General features: G+C 45.9%; 1 protein-coding gene across 5 annotated transcripts in view; it reads left to right on the top strand.

The window, feature by feature from the left end:
- The first annotated feature begins 1,451 nt into the window (after positions 1–1,451).
- MORC3 (MORC family CW-type zinc finger 3) overlaps positions 1,452–21,581 on the top strand; it is a 66,202-nt gene continuing 46,072 nt past the window's right edge. The window contains exons 1-2 of one of the 5 annotated variants that reach the window (XM_048867257.2): positions 1,452–1,590; positions 18,919–18,991. In XM_048867257.2, the coding sequence (XP_048723214.1) occupies positions 1,552–1,590; positions 18,919–18,991 (112 nt within the window). In that variant the 5' untranslated portion in view covers positions 1,452–1,551. Of the gene's footprint in view, positions 1,591–3,788; positions 3,886–4,734; positions 4,755–8,424; positions 8,445–18,918; positions 18,992–21,581 lie in introns of those variants that run through there. The other 4 variants (XM_048867265.2, XM_075132857.1, XM_048867274.2 and 1 more) reach the window with 4 other exon arrangements.

Genomic DNA, 21,581 nt, shown 5'->3' with positions numbered 1-21,581 from the left:
GATGACAAATGTGTGTGTAAAGCACTCTGAAATATTGAGATAAAATGAGCTATAAGAGGAGCCCAAATGTCCTCTGCTCATAGCAAAGGCCACCAAAAGCAGAGAGGGGAGCAGAACAGTGAGGGGTCTGGTCACCTGAACATGTACCCACAGAACCCAGCCCCCACCACTGTTCCCTCTAAGCTGTGCGCGTCTGCACGCGCACACAGATCCTAAACCCCATGCACATGGCAAAACACTTCATGCACAAAAATTTGCACAGAAGCACAATTTGCACAGAAGAAATTTTTTGCTTACACAGCCTGTCAAAAATTAGAGGGAACATTGGTCCCCACCCACTCTCCTCAGCACTCACCCGTCAGGGGCCCAGAGCCAGGCAGTTTGAAGCCCCCCGTCAGGGAGAAGCCATGACGCAGGCCCTGCACATCCAGCTCATGTCCCACCAGACAGCAACAGAGCCAGTAAGTGCCACCTGCACTCACCATGGCTGCAGCTCTAGGCTCACCTTGTGCCTGGAAACCTTGCCTTAGCCAGGAAAGGCCAGTGGGCAGTGAGGTACTGTAAGGAGAGCCCCTGACACAGTGTATATATATATTTCATCTAATTAAATTTAATTAGCCCCAAATGTAGCAGACTATAAGCAAACTTGGCCAAAATACTGCAACCCCTGACTGCTCAAAAAATACCACAACTGGCATGCATAAATAGCCCAATTCCACAGGAAAACCTTGAATGTGGCAACATTCAAATAATGCATCTGAGTCTGTATACAGTGTATGTGTGTGCAGGGAATGTGTGGATGGATGCGTACAGGGTATGCGCACAGGGTATGTGTATGTGCAGGGGATGTGGGGTGGGTGTGTACAAGGTGTGTGTCTACAGGGTATGTGGGGGTGCACAGGGTGTGCGTGTGCAGAGGATATGGGGGTGGCTGCATACAGGGTGTGGGGGGGGAGTGGGTGTCTGTGTGTACAGCGTGCGGGCAGGCAGGGCATGTGGGGTAGATGTGTGCAGGGGGAGTGTGTGTGTGTGTGTGCAAAGGGGGTGTAAGGATGATTGTACGCAAGGTGTGTGTATGGAGGATCAGAGACCGCACGGGGAGGATATACCCAAGAGGATGCGGACGAGAGGTGCATGCGCAGGGGGGAACGGTTAGTGGGTGCGTACGCACGGGGCGGGCAGCGGGGCCTCTCCCTTTTCATGCAGCCGGGCAGGGGGGGAGGGGTCCGCGAGCCCCTGTCACGTGGGGTGGGGCGGCCAGTCAGAGCGCGGCTCCTCTCCAGCCTTTCCGCCCCAACTGCTGCGCACGAGCCCGCGAGCTGGGGGCACAAACCGCCGCCGCCTCGGCGCCTCGCCCCGCCCCCGCAGGCGAGTGCCGCGCACGCACAAGGGGGCGGGGCTGACGCTCGCGGCTCTTCCTCAGCGTCCGGCACCGCCCCCAACTCGGGGGCCGGAAGTGGTCAGCTCCTCCCCGGAAGTGCTTGGGGCGGAGACGGGCGGGGGTTGGGACCTAAGGCTCCACGGCTGCGTTGGTTTTGCACCGGAGTTAAGATGGCGGTGCAGACGCAGAGCGGGATTCGCCTCAGCGCGGTGAGCGGGCGGCCGGGCGCCCCACCCCCCGGGGTGGGGGGGTGTGAGTTGGTTTCTCCCGCCATCTTTCCCCCCCCCCCCCCCGTCTCGAGTCCGTTCCCTGGGGACCAGGTGGGGGCGGCGAAAGGGTCCCCCCAGCAGGCGGCAGCTCCCTGCGCCCGGGCACGAAGGGGCGGGCTGAGGCCTGGCCCCGGGCAGGGAAACCTGCGCTTCCGAAAACCAAAACACCGCGAAGCTTACAGGCGGCTCCCGAGAGGGGGGCCGGGGGCGCGCCGCCATGGGGGAGTCCGGGCTGGCTGGGAGGAGCTTTTCCACCCTGCGCGGGGGGAGCCCGGGCGGGGCTCGGCGCTCTGTGCCGGTCTGGCCGCGGGGGTGGTCGCCGCATGGCTGTTGGGGGCGGTGCCATCGGGGCTGTTTGGAAACAGTCAGGTGGGCGAGGCAATGAAGGACGCCTCAGCTCAACTCAAGCGTTTCCGGGAGGGGGACTTGAGAGACGATGCAAACGCCTTTCGGTTTGATGCTCTGGCCCTGCCTATGGAGGTCGCGGGACAGGTTTGGGCAGGAAGCCCGAGTTTGGGAGGCGGAGGAGAACAAAAACACTGGCTAGATTTAAAAGGACATAATCATTCTTTGGGGTAGCAGTTGTCAGGGATCTCTTCAGGGGAAACCTGTTGGCACCCACAGGTACCTGCAGGGTTTTTAAACAGCTAGGCTTTCCTGTGCCCTTCTCACGTGATGGAAGAGCTTAAATAATATGCAATATTGTTGTAGCTGTGTGGTTCCTATGGTATTGGAGAGACGAGGTGGGCAAGGTAATATCTTCTATTGGACCAGCTTCTGTTGAACAAGGAAAAAAGACAAAAATGCCATATCACCAGTGGTGAACGCTTTTCATGAAGCAATCACTCTGTATCTGATTTATCAGTCGTTATATCCTTAAAGGAAACCTGCACAGCACTTCCAAAAGATGAGTGAGAGCTTAAATTCATAATTTTGTTAGACACTAAAAATCATGGTTATAATAAAGGCACTGGCTTCATGGCTTATTGCCCACCAACCCCACTTTTTGTCAATGACTACAATGGTGTTAATGGACCACTTCACCTTGACTGGTCCCTTAGAATATGTGTTATCAATTTACGCTGAACTATTTTATATTTAGCTGTGACGCTCTGAGGGCTTGTTTGCATTTCAGGTACTGTACTGGGAGGCAGTTACCAAGTCGAGGTGAGAAGCCCTCCCATTGGCATAGCGTTGTGTACACAGGAAGTTTGGTCTGTACTGTGTTGCTGAGTGACATAGTTATAACCATATAAGTTCCTAGTGTAGTCTAGGGCTCACTACCTTTCCCAGACCTGAAAAAGAGCTCTGTGTAGCTTTAAAGATTCTCTCTCACCAACAGAACTCCGGCTTAGATAAAATAGACAGGCATGTAGATCTTCTGTTTTTTTTAAAAAAAACTTTTTTTCTCTTACACTATTCTTTGTGTTCCTACTGTTAAGACTAAAGAATACTTTGTTTTAAGAAACCTCTTTTTGGGTCACTGTAATCCATTGGTCACCAATTCCCAAAGGAAGGACAGGAGGCACAAAACTTAGTCAGATCTGTTGGGTAAGCACAGTTGATATGCAGGCTACTGGAGCCTAGAACCCATTCTGTGAGTGGGAGAATAGCAGGATTGTCCAAGGGAGAAGGCATAAGACTGGAGAAGTGGACTTAGAGAGATCTGTAAGGGGTCAAAGGCACAGCTAACCATGGTAGTGGCAACTAGCATTGTCCATGGCAGTGGCTATAACCAAGGGCTAAAACCAGTTGAACAAATCACTTCAAAGTTCTGGATGTTTAAAAATGACTAGTAATATTTAGGGTTGCCAATTCTCCCGGTTTTGCCTGGAGTCTCTTGGAATCAGGCCGTATCTCCCAGAGGCTACTGAAACCAAACCAGGAGATTTTAGGCTGGTAAAAGTCAAGAGGTGCAGCAGGGCTAAGGCAGACTCCCTACCTGCCCTTGCCCCGTAATGCTCTTGAAAGTGGCCGGCATATCCCTGCGGCCCATGGGGATGTGGGGGCTCCGTGTGCTGCCCAAACGCCGACTCCGCAGCTCCCATTGGCCGGCAACTGCGGCCAAAGGGAGCTACGGGGCGGTGCTTGTGAGTGTGGGCAGAGCATGGAGCCTCCTACCCCTCACCCAGGTGCTGCAAGGATGTGCTGGCTGCTTCCGGGAGTGGGGTGGTGCCAGGGCATGCAGGGAGACTGCCTTAGCCCTGCTGTGGCGCTGCCTGGGAGCTGCCCGAGGTAAGTGCCTCCTGTCTGGAGCCCACACCCTCTCCTGCCTCCTAAGCCTGGAGCCCCCTCCTGCACCCCAACTCCTTGCCCCATCCTTGAGCCCCCCTCCAAACTCCCTCCCAGAGCTTGCACCCCACATCCCCTTCTGCACCCCTACCCCAGGCTCAGCCTGGAGCCCCTTCCACATTCCAAACTCCTCGGCCCTAGCCCAGAGCATGCATCCCCCCTCCTCCCCAGGTATCTTGTATCTGCCCCAACCCGGTGAGGGTGGTGGGGAGAGCGAGCAACGGAGGGAAGATGGATGGAGTGAGTTGGGCAGGACAAGAGTGTTTGGGTTTTTGTGATTAGACAGTTGGCAACCCTGGTATTATTCTTGTTTTCTAATATTTGGGTCCTTCCAAAAGAAAAGTGATTCTAAAACTTCATGCACAATTAAATGTCATTCAAGTGCAATGTACATGATAATCAAAACAAACAAATCTTATTTTCAGAAAGCAGTTCTATTAGTTGTTTTCAGAAGGAACTTAATAAAATCTATAGTGGCTCTGAATTTTTTTAGAATGGAAATTTTGCTAACGTTACTACTGTATCTATGAAGTAAAATTATAATTAGGAAGATGAAGATTCAGAAACCTATTTATTTAGAAGTATGGAACTGAATAGATGAGGGAAGGTAAACATTTATAGTCTCAAATATACATATTTAGTGCATTGAACTAGTTAAAATCTCCCACAATCTTTTGTACTCATGTTGAGCTTTATTGTGGAAATTCACTAGTATTTAAATTGTTGTAATCTCTGTTCTTTGTATATGCAGAATCTGTCAAAAGCAAGATGTATGTTCTGTTGAAGTTTGCTAAATAAGCACTTTGTGCTAGGTACGTACCGTTAGTGCAGATGTTTCCGCAGTTTATTTTCATCTGGAATGTTATGTACAAAGCTAGAAAAAGTTTGTAAGGTGTGGTAATAGAATTGAAAATTCCAGATTCCATCTGTCATAAACAAGTGGAAAAAAAAGATGAGCAGAATTAAGCTTATAAAGTTGGAACAAACGGGAAAATGTAACTATTGTAAGTGTGTTCTCCAGATTGGTAGCATAGTGACCTTTCTGTATTATGCTGTCTTTACTTCCGATCAGTAAGTTGATTGATCCTGGTTATCTGGTGTCTTGACTCACTATCAAATGCTCATAGCTGACATGTACAGTATTCTGTGAAAAGAAAGAGTGCTTGTGGCACCTTTAGAGACTAACAAATTTATTTAAACATAAGCTTTCGTATGCTACAGCTCACTTCATCGGATGCATTCAGTGGAACATTCTGTGTATTCCAAACCTCATCTTAAAGATATCTTGTGTAACTACCCACCATTCAACAGGGAAAGATTTATAACAACTTCAGAAATGTCAAGAATTGACTACAAATGAAAGTTATAATAAATTTTACAAACCTTTTAACTCCTACAATCTCTCCCATGTATGATATTATAGAAACACTGGTGGCAGCTCCGTAGATAAGGCTACATTCTGAAATGATGTGTATGTATTTCTCTCTACATGTAGGTGAGCTTTCAGAGTGAACTTTTACTTCAGCATTAATATTTGTCTTTTGAGTATTCTGAGTAGTTTGATTTCTTTTCATAAACTTTAAATTGGGCTCTGGCTGAAACTTATCCATAGTAGCCTGACTTTGTGTGCGCACGCACGCTGGGGGTAGGGAAGAGAGAAGGAATCAACTGATCAAAAAAGAGCCACTATGGGTTAGTGCTTTTCCGTCAGATTTATCCTGTAACAAAGAAAGTTTTATGTGTAGCTGCTGACAGATTTATTTTCTGTCAGCAGCTCCATTTCTCTGACAGATTATATCCTACAGTATAAAAGATTTTTATCTTTCAGAGAAGTGCAACTGCTAATGGATAGGTTTCAGAGTAGCAGCCGTGTTAGTCTGTATTCGCAAAAAGAAAAGGAGTACTTGTGGCACCTTAGAGACTAACCAATTTATTTGAGCATAAGCTTTTGTGAGCTACAGTTAGTCTCTAAGGTGCCACAAGTACTCCTTTTCTTTTTGCTAATGGATACAATCTTCTCTGTCAACAACTGTAGTTCTTTAGCAGGTAAAATCTTATGTCAATGAAGTGCAGCTGTCACAGAACTAGGGGACTCACTTTTCTTCAGGTCCCACCTCCCCTACTGAACCTCTTCTTCCTGCTTAAACATATTTTTAAAAAACCTAGGAAATTAACACACAAGTTATGAAGCAGTTATGGTTGCCACTCTTGTAATATACTGACATACAATCAACATGCATGCCCATTGTTGTAGCTGTGTTAGTCCCTGCCAGTATATTAGAGACACAAGGTGGTGAGGTAATGTCTTTTATTGAAGTTGGTCAGTAAAAGAGATTATCTGCCTTGGCTCTCTTACATGATCAAGGAAAAGTTAGCTGTCTAACAGTACATACCCTCTAGTCCACAGGCCTGCCTTACCATTACCATAGCTACTGCGAATGATAGACGACGCACAACAAAACCTTAACTCTGCTCCTCTAAGGATGCCAGCCTTCCAGCATCCTCTACCAAATTATTCTCTCCCAGCATACTAAACTATGTCAGACATTTACTACTGATAGTATTGGGGATGTGGAGAATCCAGTAAAGTAGTATTCGCAGAGGGCAGCTTAAAGGGGCAAAGTTAAGATTCTGATATACAATAGTAATAATAGTAATACTAAGGTGTGGGCCTATAGGTAGAGGAGTAGGTGGTATGTACTGTTAAGTGGCTTAACTATTTGTTTTGTGTCCAGTAAGTTACATGTGTGACAACCTTAATTGTTTTTACAATAAAGATTTTTGTCATCTGTAATCTATCACTGGCCTGGCTTGAATATGTACTCTGAGTACCTGGCTATGTAGAAACATTGATATGTAACCTGCATTTGGCCAGGTGAGTGCATTGTTCATAACCTCTGAATAGGGAAGGTATAAGATTTGCAATTTGTTTAGGATCCTTGCGTGGGGTAAGTTGGTGTAGTGATAGATCTGGACTATAGATTAAAAATAAGATGTAGTTTCTTGACAGAAGTGGGTAGTTGGGGTAGGGGAGGCTTGCATCTGTTTGGTACATTGAGGCAAAAGGCAACTGTTGTTGATATAGGTAGGATATTTCCTAGGGAATGCCTTGCTGCTAAATGATGAACTAGCACTTGGCTAAGCCATCGTGGATTAACAAGTTGTTGTTAGTGTAGCCTCTCACTCTACAAGGGAGCCATGAGGGAGGAGACACAATGGGCGCAGGGCAGCGGCTGCAAACACTTCCCTGTGGAAACTGAACGTGATGACGAATCCATGCTATCCCACTGGAGTGCATGACTCCCTCCTCTGGATGGCGCATGTACGGCTGCACAGGCGCCCACTTTCCAAAGTGCCAGGGGGTGCTCAACCCCCGGCTCTGCCCCAGGCCTGCCCCCACCCACTCCCCAGAGTGTGCTGCGTCCTCGTGGCCCACCCTTATTCCAAGCCACCACCCGCTAACAGGAGGCGGCCAAACAACGTTATATGCAAACATTGCGCAATTTTTAATTACTATGTTCTCTAATAGATCAACGATGAAACAACGTTAAGTGAGGAGTTACTGTACCCACTCATTGAATAGTGCTACAGCTTCTGGGGGCACATTCTGTGATTCTTAGCAATGTAAAATTTAAGCTGCTTTTTGAATTATTTCTTAGTGCATTGTGGGAGAACTTGTCTGTCCTTTCTGGGAACATGGAAAAATTGTTGGAAGGTATTGGACTAATGGTGGCACCACAGTGAAGCTAGCCTGCGTCCACACTGCAATAGTTTTACAGTTGCTGAGCTGTGCTCACTTCTGTGTTAGCCTATACCTCCTCTTGGGCCTGCCATTTTGAGTTAAAAGCACCACTGCATTCAAATTAAGGGGTTTTATGTGTGATGATGGCTCAAGTATAACTCGAGTTAACTTTGCAGTGAAGACCAGGCCAAAGACACATTAGACCTTTGAGTCCTGCTGGACAGTGGATTAGTTTTAATTTAATCAATAGAAAAGGGGTTTGAGAATATGCATCATGAGGATATGCTCCTGTTATGTGCACTGGATTCCATTAAACTCTTCCATGTATGTAAAAATTGCTTTTCAAACAAGCTTTACAACATTCATGTGGGATGAGCAATGTTATTAGAAACAAAGGAGGGTGAGGTAATATCTTTTATTGGACCAACTTTTAGTATTTTAACAACACTGGTGGCTTGCCCATGAGAGGATTGTGCATGTCCATATACATATACAAAAATATAAAATCACCCAGGATTAAGCTCTCCAAAGGAAGTTAAAGATTTCATGCAATAACCACTCCGTGAAAGTCATTAAGGATATTGTGTGAGCTAAATCACTCTCCTTTGTACAGGTGGTTAGAACTTTCTAAGCTGCCTTTGTTTTGCAGAGCTGCTGTATAAAAGTGTTGATGGCCCAGCTTTCTGCACCATATGGTCTCCATGAGCAGTGTGGGACTAGGAGTTTCTCCAGCCCTGGGCTACACTACAGAATTACTTTGGTATAACTGCTGAATTGGAATTAATTTGCAAACTGGATACAATTAACTTAGGCTTGAATAGAGACTGGGAGTGGATGGGTCATTACACAAAGTAACACTATTTCCTCTGAAAACTATTTCACCATGTTCTTCTCCCCCACTGTTCCTTAGATGTTCTTGTCAACTGCTGGAAATGGCCCACCTTGATTATCACTACAAAAGGTGGTCCGACGACCCCCCCCCCCCGCTGGTAATAGCTTAGCTTAAAGAAAGGGAGTACTTGTGGCACCTTAGACTAACCAATTTATTTGAGCATAAGCTTTCGTGAGCTACAGCTCACGAAAGTTTATGCTCAAATAAATTGGTTAGTGTCTAAAGTGCCACAAGTACTCCCTTTCTTTTTGTGAATACCGACTAACACGGCTGTTACTCTGAAGCTTAGCTTAAGTGATCACTCTGGTTACAATGTGTATGGTAACACCCATTGTTTCATGTTCTCTATGTTGTCAAAGTTTGACTCAGACTCACAATTTATCAGACCACTCTGTTTTATTAGCAAAGCTGCTCTGCTAACACATTTAGAAGTGAGCCCCCCGAGTGGGGCTTGTCTCTTAATTTATACAGTTTTTGGAGAACAAGTTACAGAGAAGTTACAGACAAAAGAAGAAAAAAGATTTTAGTCACCACCCTTTGAGATCCCTGAGACCAGTCACGTATCTTCAATTACCTGCCACCCTTAACAATCTCCTTTAACAGCTTCCAGTTAACTAATTGCCCTTCACACCTTCCATTCTGATGCCTGCTTCTTAGACGTGCTGGCTCTATCTTAATTGCTTCTCCATTCAAAAGCTAACTGTCCCTACATGTTTTCCCTCAGATACTTTGTAACATGTTTTGGCATGCCCTCTCATATACAATGTATTCAGCATGTCCCCTTATACAACGCTATACTTATACAATGTTATACTTTCACAATGTATATAAATCTCCCCACTGTATTTTCCACTGAATGCATCCGATGAAGTGAGCTGTAGCTCACAAAAGCTTATGCCCAAATAAATTTTAGTCTGTAAGGTGCCACAAGTCCTCCTTTTCTTTTTGATATAACGGTCACTCGGGGTGTGAATAATCCACACCACTGAATGATGTAGGTATACTGAGCTAAGCACTAGTGTAGACAGCGCTATGTAGACAGGAGAGCTCTCTCACCAACATGGCTACTGCCTCTCATGGAGGTGGAGTTAAGTCGACAGGAGAGCTCGCTCCCATTGGCTTAGAATGTCTGCGCCAGAAGCAATCCCGCGGAGTAGTTGCATTGGTGCAGCTGTGTCACTACAAGTTTGTAGTGTAGACCTGCCCTCACTTATAGAAGTGAAGTGCAGAGGTGTTTAGTGAGAGAGAGATTATCAGAAATTGTTAAGCAGTTAGATTGGTGAGTGTGTCCTGGAAACAGGCGGAAATGCTTTACTTGAGGCTTCTGCAAGAGTGAGTTGCTTATGTGCCATTTACCACCCCTGTTCAAGGAAATAGGATTGGTGTGTGCCTTTTGTAAATAAACAAGTTACCTGAAGAAAATATCTGACTCTGCATCACTAATGTTTGCTCCAAACAGAAAACTGACCTACAAGGTCCTGATTTCTGCTGTGCTTGGCAAAAGGTCAACAGCATTATATCTGTGGAGATAATGGACAGGGTGACTAGCTCATGTTTATTTAGGCCTTGTCTACACTAGAAAGGGTTTCCTGGTATAGCTGTTCTGGTCATTGGAGGGATAGAATTTAGGAGCTTGACTATCCAAACCATGAATTACCACTGCTTGACCTAAAGGAGCTATTTGGTTAGGGGTAAATAAGCCTTCATCAAACTGACCCAATTACTACAGGGAGACATGTTTGTACACACTAAGAGCAGGTCTATACTGCAAAGTTTAGTTGAGACAGGTGTCTTTCAGGCTGTCAAGGTTCCTCCCCCACTCTGAACTCTAGGGTACAGATTTGGGGACCTGCATGAAAAACCTCCTAAGCTTATCTTTACCAGCTTAGGTCAAAACTTCCCCAAGGTACAAAATATTACACCCGTTATCCTTGGAATGGCCGCTACCACCACCAAACTAATACTGGTTACTGGGGAAGAGCTGTTTGGACGCGTCTTTCCCCCCAAAATACTTCCCAAAACCTTGCACCCCACTTCCTGGACAAGGTTTGGTAAAAAGCCTCACCAATTTGCCTAGGTGACTACAGACCCAGACCCTTGGATCTTAAGAACAATGAACAATCCTCCCAACACTTGCACCCCCCCTTTCCTGGGAAATGTTGGATAAAAAGCCTCACCAATTTGCATAGGTGACCACAGACCCAAACCCTTGGATCTGAGAACAATGAAAAAGCATTCCGTTTTTACAAGAAGACTTTTAATAAAAAATAGAAGTAAATAGAAATAAAGAAATCCCCCCTGTAAAATCAGGATGGTAGATATCTTACAGGGTAATTAGATTCAAAACATAGAGAACCCCTCTAGGCAAAACCTTAAGTTACAAAAAAGATATACAGACAGAAATAGTTATTCTATTCAGCACAATTCTTTTCTCAGCCATTTAAAGAAATCATAATCTAACACATACCTAGCTAGATTACTTACTAAAAGTTCTAAGACTCCATTCCTGTTCTGTCTCTGGCAAGAGCAGCACACAGACCCTTTGTTCCTCTCCCTCCTCCCAGCTTTTGAAAGTATCTTGTCTCCTCATTGGTCATTTTGGTCAGGTGCCAGCGAGGTTACCTTTAGCTTCTTAACCCTTTACAGGTGAGAGGAGCTTTCCCCTGGCCAGGAGGGATTTCAAAGGGGTTTACCCTTCCCTTTATTTTTATGACACGCCCCCCAAATCTCAGCTAGGGTGAAACACTGGCTGGGATTTCTTCCTGGAGCTCTAGGAAAACAGAGTTAATAAGACACATGCATCTCTAAATATACTACCAAGTACATAAAGACTAACAATATTTTCCACATCTCAAGGACGATTTTAACCAGTTGATTCTGGGAAACTTTCATGGGAGAGTGCATCAGCCACTTTGTTAGAAGCTCCTGAGATGTGTTGGACGTCGAAATCAAAATCTTGGAGAGCTAAACTCCACCGAAGAAGTTTTTTGTTAGTTTCCTTGACGGTGTGAAGCCACTTCAGTGCAGCATGGTCGGTTTGCAGGTGGAAACGCCGTCCCCAAACATATGGGCGTAGCTTTTCCAGAGCGTAGACAATGGCGTAACATTCTTTTTCAGTGACTGACCAGTTGCTTTCCCTCTCAGACAGTTTTTTGCTGAGAAACACTACAGGGTGGAATTCTTGATCAGGTCCTTTCTGCATTAAAACTGCTCCCACACCACGCTCGGACGCATCTGTGGTTACTAGGAACGGTTTGTCAAAGTCTGGGGCCCTTAGTACAGGGTCAGACATGAGTGTCGCTTTAAGCTTGTTAAAGGCCTTCTGACACTTTCCGGTCCACTGAACAGCATTTGGCTGTTTCTTTTTGGTTAGGTCTGTCAGTGGGGCAGCGATTTGGCTGTAGTGCGGTACAAATCGTCTGTAATAACCGGCCAAGCCTAAGAAGGATTGAACCTGTTTCTTTGACTTTGGGACAGGCCACTTTTGGATAGCATCCACTTTGGCCTGTAGGGGGCTGATAGTTCCTTGACCCACCTGGTGTCCAAGGTAAGTCACTCTGTTTAGGCCTATTTGACACTTCTTAGCCTTAACAGTTAGTCCTGCCTCCCTTATGCGCTCAAGGACTTTTTGTAGATGTTCCAGGTGGTCTGCCCAGGAATCCTAAAATATGGCCACATCGTCAAGGTAGGCGACTGCATATTCTCCTAATCCCGCTAGGAGACCATCTACAAGTCTTTGGAAAGTGGCGGGTGCATTTCGCAGCCCGAAAGGGAGTACATTAAATTCATACAGCCCGAGATGTGTGATGAAGGCTGACCTTTCCTTGGCAGATTCATCTAGCGGTACCTGCCAGTACCCCTTGGTTAAGTCCAAGGTAGAGATGAACTGGGCCCGTCCCAGTTTCTCTAATAGTTCATCTGTGCGTGGCATGGGATAGTTGTCTGGGCGAGTTACAGCATTTATCTTACGGTAGTCCACGCAAAAACGTATTTCCCCATCTGGTTTGGGAACTAGAACCACTGGAGATGCCCATGCACTTTCAGAGGGGCGGATTACCCCCATCTGTAACATATCCTGCATCTCCCGTTCTATAGCAGTTTTAGCTTGAGGAGACACCCGGTAAGGTTGGACCCTAATTGGGTGAGCATTACCTGTGTCAATGGAGTGGTATGCCCGTTCAGTCAGTCCTGGGGTGGCTGAGAACGTTGGCGCGTAGCTAGTGCACAGCTCCTGGATCTGCTGTCGCTGCATACGCCCAAGGGTCATGGAGAGGTTCACCTCTTCCACACTACCAGCACATTTCCCTTCGTAGTAAACACCTTCAGGCCACTCAGTGTCGTCTCCTCCCTGGGCTGTAAACTGACAAACCTTTAATTCTCTGGAATAAAAGGGCTTTAGAGAATTAATATGGTACACCTTAGGCTTTCGGTTGGAGGTGGGGAATGCTATGAGATAATTAACAGCTCCCAGGCGCTCCTGGACCGTGAATGGCCCTTCCCACGATGCTTCCATTTTATGGGACTGGAGCGCCCTTAAGACCATGACCTGGTCTCCTACTTTGAAGGAACGCTCTCTGGCATGTTTATCATACCAGGCTTTTTGTTCTTTTTGAGCATCCTGTAAGTTTTCTCTAGCAAGGGCTAAAGAGGTTCGGAGGGTGTTTTGTAGGTTGGTTACAAAGTCCAGAATGTTAGTTCCTGGAGAAGGTGTAAATCCCTCCCATTGCTGCTTCACCAACTGCAATGGCCCCTTAACCTCACGGCCATATACAAGTTCAAATGGGGAAAACCCTAAACTGGGATGTGGTACAGCTCTGTAGGCAAAGAGCAACTGCTGCAACACTAGGTCCCAATCATTGGAGTGCTCATTTACGAATTTACGTATCATGGCCCCCAAAGTTCCATTAAACTTCTCCACCATGCCATTTGTTTGATGATGGTAAGGAGTGGCAACCAAGTGATTTACCCCATGAGCTTCCCAAAGGTTTTTCATAGTTCCTGCCAGGAAATTAGTCCCTGCATCGGTGAGGATGTCGGAGGGCCAACCTACCCTGGCAAAAATGTCTGCTAGTGCCTGGCACACACTTTTAGCCCTGGTGTTGCTTAGAGCTACTGCTTCCGGCCATCGGGTGGCAAAATCCATGAAAGTCAGTAGGTACTGCTTTCCTCTGGGTGTCTTTTTCGGAAAAGGACCCAGAATATCCACAGCTACTCGCTGAAATGGAACTTCAATGATGGGGAGTGGCTGGAGAGGGGCTTTGACCTGGTCTTGGGGTTTTCCCACTCTTTGGCACACCTCACAAGACTGGACATAGGTAGAAACATCCTTGCCCATTCCCTCCCAGTGGAATGACCCCCCCAAACGGTCTTTGGTCCTGTTCACCCCAGCATGGCCACTAGGGTGATCATGGGCTAAGCTCAAGAGCTTGGCCCGGTATTTAGTTGGAACTACCAACTGTCTCTGAGGATGCCAGTCTTCCTGGTGTCCACCAGAAAGAGTTTCCTTGTATAAAAGTCCTCTTTCTACAACAAACCTGGATCGATTAGAAGAGCTGAGAGGCGGTGGGTTGCTCCGTGCCGCCGTCCAAGCTCTCTGGAGGCTTTCATCTGCTTCCTGTTCGGTCTGGAACTGTTCCCTTGATGCTGGAGACATCAGTTCCTCATGGGATTGTGGACCTAGGCTTGGTCCCTCTGGAAGCGATATAGGGGATGGAGCTGTTTCTGTTGACTGTGAACCGCTCTCCGCTGGTGCACTATGTTGGGATTCAGGCTCCGGCTGAGCCTCTTGGGTCGGGTTATCGGCTGCTGCCAGTTCAGGTTCGGTGGGGCCCTCTGGTGTTGAGGTTGCAAGTACTGGATTCAGTGCTGACACGGGGTCTGGTGTTGGTTGTTCGGCTGGTTCCGGTTCTGGGACTGGTTCCGTCTGGGTCTCTGGGACTGGATCCACTACTGCTGTTGCAGACATTGGCCTGGGGTCCAGGTCCATCACCTCTGACTGGGTCCTGATAGAAGTTTCCGGAACAGAGCTAGGCCTCACGGCTTGTTTAGCCTGGCTGCGGGTGACCATTCCCACTCTCTTGGCCTGCTTCACATGATTGGCCAAGTCTTCCCCCAACAGCATGGGGATGGGATAATCATCATAGACTGCAAAAGTCCACATTCCTGACCAGCCCTTGTACTGGACAGGCAACTTGGCTGTAGGCAAATTGAAAGAGTTGGACTTGAAGGGTTGAATCGTCACTTGGATCTCTGGGTTGATTAAATTGGGGTCCACTAAGGAAGCATGGATAGCTGACACTTGTGCTCCGGTGTCCCTCCACGCGGTGACCTTCTTCCCGCCCACACTCACAGTTTCCCTCCGCTCCAAGGGTATCTGGGAGGTATCTGGGCCTGTGGACCTCTGGTGTGATTCCGGTGCAATGAACTGTAATCTGTTGGGGTTCTTGGGGCAGTTGGCCTTTACATGCCCCAGCTCGTTACATTTAAAACATCGTCCAGCTGACGGGTCACTGGGGCGAGGAGGGCTGCTGGAGAACGGGGTGGTGGGACGATAAGGGGTCTGGAGGGCTCTTTGGGAGGTAGGTGGGGCTTTGGGCAGCCCCCGGTAATAGGGTGTGGTCTGGGGTGGTCCCTTCTGGTCTCCGCTCCAACTGCGACCAGTTTTCTTCTTCTCTGCCACCTCCACCCATCTGGCTCCAATCTCTCCTGCCTCAATTACAGTTTTGGGTTTCCCATCTAGGATGTATCTTTCTATTTCCTCAGGAACACCCTCTAAGAATTGTTCCATTTGCATTAGGAAGGGCAAATTTACTGGAGATTCAACACTTGCTCCTGATATCCAGGCATCCCAATGTTTCACAATGTGGTAGGCATGTCGGGTAAATGACATGTCTGGTTTCCACCTTAGGGCTCTGAACCTCCGACGAGACTGCTCGGGTGTTATCCCCATTCTGACTCTCGCCTTGGATTTAAACAGTTCATACTTGTTCATGTGTTCTTTAGGCATTTCAGCTGCCACCTCAGCTAAGGGTCCACTGAGCTGCGGCCTCAGCTCTACCATGTATTGGTCAGCAGAGATGTTGTACCCAAGGCAGGCCCTTTCGAAGTTTTCTAAGAAGGCCTCAGTATCATCACCTGCCTTGTAGGTGGGGAACTTTCTGGGATGGGAAGTGGTACCTGGAGAAGGATTGCTAGGGTTTGTTGGTATATTCTGCTGGGCCTTTATCCTCTCCATCTCCTCCACATGCTTCCTCTCTTTTTCCCTCTCCTCCTCCACATGCTTCCTTGCCTCCATTTCTTGTTCCTTCTTCAGCTGCATGAGTTCTATCTGTCTTTCATGTTCCCTTTGTCTTTCCTCAGCCTGAAATTTGGCTAATTCGAGCTGTAGTCGAGCCGCGGATTTTGCCATTCTAACCTCTCTGTTTTTACTAACTTTACACCCGAGGTTTAGAAATAAACAAACAAAACTTGGCTGTAAAATTTTGCTGTGCTGGAATAGAATACCTATTTTCTGATAGTGATTGTCAGCCTACAGAAAAAGACAATTCCCTTGTCTCTGCTCTGGGCCCAAATTAAAGCAAAAAACCTCCAACTGCTTGGAAACCTGCTTACCCAGCCCAAAGAAAAAGCAAATGGGTAGAACACACACCCCCTATTTACTTTTAGGAAGAAAAGAAAAAAAAACCTCTGGGTTGGAAGACTTCCCTGCAGGAGTTAAGTACCCTGCCTCCAGGCAAAGAAAACCTGCAATTCACAAGATAATCCCCTTTTGTCTCTGCTTGGCCACAAAGCAGAGAGAAACCAAGCTGCTTTCAGTTTCAAAGCTGCTTTCTGGACTTTCTTTCCAAAGAAAAAAAAAATTTCCTTTTTAAAATCTGTATTTCTAGTTCAAAAATCTCAACTGGATCCCAAATGATTTCAGGTTAATCCCACCACTGTGCCACCATGTCAAGGTTCCTCCCCCACTCTGAACTCTAGGGTACAGATGTGGGGACCTGCATGAAAAACCTCCTAAGCTTATCTTTACCAGCTTAGGTCAAAACTTCCCCAAGGTACAAAATATTACACCCGTTATCCTTGGAATGGCCGCTACCACCACCAAACTAATACTGGTTACTGGGGAAGAGCTGTTTGGACGCGTCTTTCCCCCCAAAATACTTCCCAAAACCTTGCACCCCACTTCCTGGACAAGGTTTGGTAAAAAGCCTCACCAATTTGCCTAGGTGACTACAGACCCAGACCCTTGGATCTTAAGAACAATGAACAATCCTCCCAACACTTGCACCCCCCCTTTCCTGGGAAATGTTGGATAAAAAGCCTCACCAATTTGCATAGGTGACCACAGACCCAAACCCTTGGATCTGAGAACAATGAAAAAGCATTCCGTTTTTACAAGAAGACTTTTAATAAAAAATAGAAGTAAATAGAAATAAAGAAATCCCCCCTGTAAAATCAGGATGGTAGATATCTTACAGGGTAATTAGATTCAAAACATAGAGAACCCCTCTAGGCAAAACCTTAAGTTACAAAAAAGATATACAGACAGAAATAGTTATTCTATTCAGCACAATTCTTTTCTCAGCCATTTAAAGAAATCATAATCTAACACATACCTAGCTAGATTACTTACTAAAAGTTCTAAGACTCCATTCCTGTTCTGTCTCTGGCAAGAGCAGCACACAGACCCTTTGTTCCTCTCCCTCCTCCCAGCTTTTGAAAGTATCTTGTCTCCTCATTGGTCATTTTGGTCAGGTGCCAGCGAGGTTACCTTTAGCTTCTTAACCCTTTACAGGTGAGAGGAGCTTTCCCCTGGCCAGGAGGGATTTCAAAGGGGTTTACCCTTCCCTTTATTTTTATGACACAGGCGTGTGGAGAAAACAGTACTCCCTGTCAACACAACAATGCCACTAAAAACTCCAGTTTAGATGCAACTATGCTGACAGAAGATTGCTTCTTCGTCATAGCTAATGTTCAGAAAGGTGATGTTACAGTGCTGGTGGGAAAATCTCCATCTGTCAGTATATGCTATGTCTGCACTAGGGGGCTCCCCTGTTTAGCTATACTGACAAAGCATTTGTAATATAGACAAAGCCTAAGCCAGTGTATTGCTCCTCTTGGTGGTTGCCCCTAGTAAGAATAAGTGCTTGTTACATACCTAAAGAAAAGATTACTCTTTTAGATCAAGTGGTTGAGGCTTGTGCTGGAGAGCTGAGATTTGGTTCCTCTAATGACGTCTTGTGTCAGTGGGCATGTAATTGTAGTGACATGTAATACTCTTGGTGGAATTCTGTGCCAAAAAGTTTAAAAATCTACAACAAAAAATTAAAACTTCTGCACAGAATATTTAAAAATTCTGCATATTTTGTCAAAATAACACAATATAATCACACCACTTTCAATTATTTTTGGTCATTTATTTCAAAATACCTGTCAGCAAGTATGTCTGTAACAATACAGACAACAAAAAAGATTAGGAAATGTTTTTTGACAAATAGATTCCTTACTAGGCATATTAATACAGAACTCTGAGTAATTCATTTAAACCGCAATACAGAACCATATTTCCCGCACCCTTCAGAAGCAGTGCAAAGGCTTGGGGGAGTTAGGGGTAACAGAGGAGCTGAGGGAGAGGGAAGTAAATTGCTGGGAAGGAGCCTGGGAGTGAACTTGGAGGGCTGTTGGGTATGGATGGGAAAAGTATGGAACAGGTTTTTTGCGGGGACAGGGAGGGATTGTTAGGGAGTTTCCCCCATGCAGACTCTGGCTGACCCCTAGCCTCTCCCATTCAGTCAGGCACATCTGCCCTCGCCCCCATGTGTCTCTGTGCCCTCAGCCAGCCACTTCCCTGTCCCTATGTGTCCCTGTACCCCTCCCCCTCGTGTTGGTGCCCTCACCCAGCCACTCCCCTGGCCCTATGTAGCTCTGCACCCCTTCCCCCATGTGTCTCTGTGCCCTCACCCAGCCCACTCCCCTGTCCCTATGTGTCCCTGTACCCCTCCCCTGTCTGCACTAGTCTCTGTGCCTCCACTCAGCCTCCCTATGTAGCTCTGCACCTCCCTCTGGAGTAATCAACTTCATAGGTGACCTTGAGGACTCTAGTCTAGAACACAGCATAACAACAAGGGCTAAATCTTGCCGATCATGTCACTTTCTTGAAGAATATTGATGATAAATGTTGGAAATATTCTTCAGATTTTTTTAAGTATGGTAACTTAACGCTCATTTGTTGTATAAAATGGCTACTGTAAATGTCACAATATTTAATAGATATTGTCTTTCACTTTATAGTGTGGAGGGAAACAAACTGAGCTAACACTAACCTTTTTTGTTTTTGTTGTTTCAGCTTTGTCCAAAGTTCTTGCACACAAATTCTACCAGTCATACTTGGCCGTTCAGTGCAGTTGCAGAACTTATAGGTATCAGCACTTCATTTATTGAATACTTGACCCTTTTGTTTTTGTTTAAATTGTGCAGTGACTTTGACATTAAAACTTAAATTCAGCTAAAATAATTATAATAATAGAAAGTGGAGGGGAAATAAGGTTCTAATTTTTGATTCCGTGGTACATTGAGAGCAATCAGAAGTTTCAATTTTATTATATTTAAGACTTCCTTACATGTGTTAATACAGTGTATTATAATTAAAAAAAAAACTGTTTTTGCCATGTATGCTATTTGTGGTTTATTTTGTTTGGAAGTAGATCTGTCAGGTTCACTTGCAATAGCACAGTGGTATAATAAATTTGAACATTTCCCTAGCAATGTTCAAAACCTGAGACACATTTTTTCTCATTTAAAATCCATAAAACCATTTCTTAGGCTTTTGTTCAATATTCAGTAGCAAAACCTAAATGTTGGACTTGTCTACTTGTAATAACAGATAGTTGCCAATAAGCCAAAGTGCACTTTGCTTTTATCTTTGTTCACAGTTTCTAGTTTTATAAAAGCTAGAAGTTTGATTGTGTTACCTTTCTTTAGGCTATGCTTTCTCAGGACAGTTTGTATCTCATATTTGGTTGTCCAAGAAGAAAATGTTTTATAGCCTTATTTGTTAGCCATGTGCTTCCTTTTCCTGAACTGCAGTTCAGCTTAGTTAGGAGCTGTCAAGGTTCCTTCCCCACTCTGAACTCTAGGTCACAGATGTGGGGACCTGCATGAAAGATCCCCTAAGCTTAGTCTTACCAGCTTAGGTTAAAAACTTCCTCAAGGGACAAATTTTGTTTTGTCCTTGAACCCTAATCTGCCACCACCAAGCGTGTTAATAAAGAACAGGGAAAGAGCCCACTTGGAGATGTCTTCGCCCCAAATATCCCCCCAAGCCCTACACCCCCTTTCCTGGGGAAGGCTTGATAAAAATCCTCACCAGTTTGTACAGGTGAACACAGACCCAAACCCTTGGATCTTAAGAACAATGAAAAATCAATCAGGTTCTTAGAAGAAGAATTTTAATTAAAGAAAAGGTAAAAGAATCACCTCTGTAAAATCAGTATGGTAAATACCTTACAGGGTAATCAGATTCAAAACCTAGAGAATCTCTCTAGGCAAAACCTTAAGTTATAAAAAGACACAAACAGGAATATACATTCCATCCAGCACAGCTTATTTTACCAGCCATTTAAACAAAAGGAAATCTAACACATTTCTAGCTAGATTACTTACTAACTTAACAGAAGTTCTGAGACTGCATTCCTGATCTGTTCCTGGCAAAAGCATCACACAGACAGACGAGCCCTTTGTTCCCTCCCCTCCCCTCCAGATTTGAAAGTATCTTGTCTCCTCATTGGTCATTTTGGTCAGGTGCCAACGAGGTTATCTTAGCTTCTTAACCCTTTACAGATTAAAGGGTTTTGCCTCTGGCCAGGAGGGGTTTTATAGCACTGTATACAGAAAGGTGGTTACCCTTTCCTTTATATTTTTGACAGGAGTATAGCTGGTTGAGAAGGACAAAAGGAGTAGGGTGAGTGGGAGAAACAACCCATTTCTGTTGCCATTCAGTGGTGGTTTGACGGAAACTGAGGTCAATCTTAATTTTTAGCATCTGGTTTTGTGTGAAGATCAGTCATTACAATCTGGATTTTTAAAAATAGGTTAGCCGTTTCCCTAGTAGGCAGCAAACTAGTAACATTTTGTTTGTACAAGGTACTAGAAAACAAGATTTTTATTTCTTTTCCTTTTTGCTTATGATGACGTCTTCAGTGGAATTTTACCTTTGCTATATCTTGAACTATAAATAGGGGCAGTATGGTAGATGGAATTGTTTTGGGGCTGTGTGTTTGAAATTATTAATATAGGAAACTACCATGACACCAGTTCAATCATAAATTCCTTTATTAAATCTAAAGGCCGAATGGCTTTTCTGTAATTGCTCTAAATAGGTCTAAAAGCCTAAATAATAAACAGTAACAACACTTCTATGAGCATTTGATTACAAATATTTACCAAAGGGTTTACAGGGATGCTTATATCCATATTGGTTGGCTCCAACTTGTACAGGAAGGTATTAGCAATGAACCCTTAGAGCAGAGGTGGGCAAACTACGGCCTGCAGGCCCCTAGCCCCCAGCCCTCCCCTGCTGTCCGTGTAACCCCGCGCAGCCTCAGCTCGTTGTGCCGCCCGCGCTCTGGCCCGCCACTCCTGCTGGGCAGTGTGGTTCCATGGTTAGCTCTGGCTACTCTGAGCAGCATGGTAAGGGGGCAGGGAGGCCGGGGCAAGAGGGGAGGGCTGGATAAGGGGCAGAGGGTCCCGGGGGGCAGACAGGGAGCAGGGGCAGTTGGACGGGGCAGAGGTTTGGGGGCTGTCAGAGGATGGGAAACGGAGGGGGTTGGATAGGCGTGGGATAGGTTGGACAGGCATGGGAGTCCTGGTGTGTGTGAATAGGGGTCAGGGAGTTGGGACAGGGAGCAGGGGGGGTGGATGGGTCAGGGGTTCTTCAGGGGGCAGTTAGGAGGTGGGAGTGGGCGGGGGCCAGGCTGTTTGGGGAGGCACAGACTTCCCTACCCAGCCCTC

This window comes from Caretta caretta, chromosome 1 (genome assembly GCF_965140235.1).
Source record: "Caretta caretta isolate rCarCar2 chromosome 1, rCarCar1.hap1, whole genome shotgun sequence".
In the NCBI taxonomy this organism is placed as follows: Eukaryota; Metazoa; Chordata; order Testudines; family Cheloniidae; genus Caretta; species Caretta caretta.
Note: the sequence above shows the minus strand (reverse complement) of the source record. Positions and strands in the feature narration are given on the sequence as shown.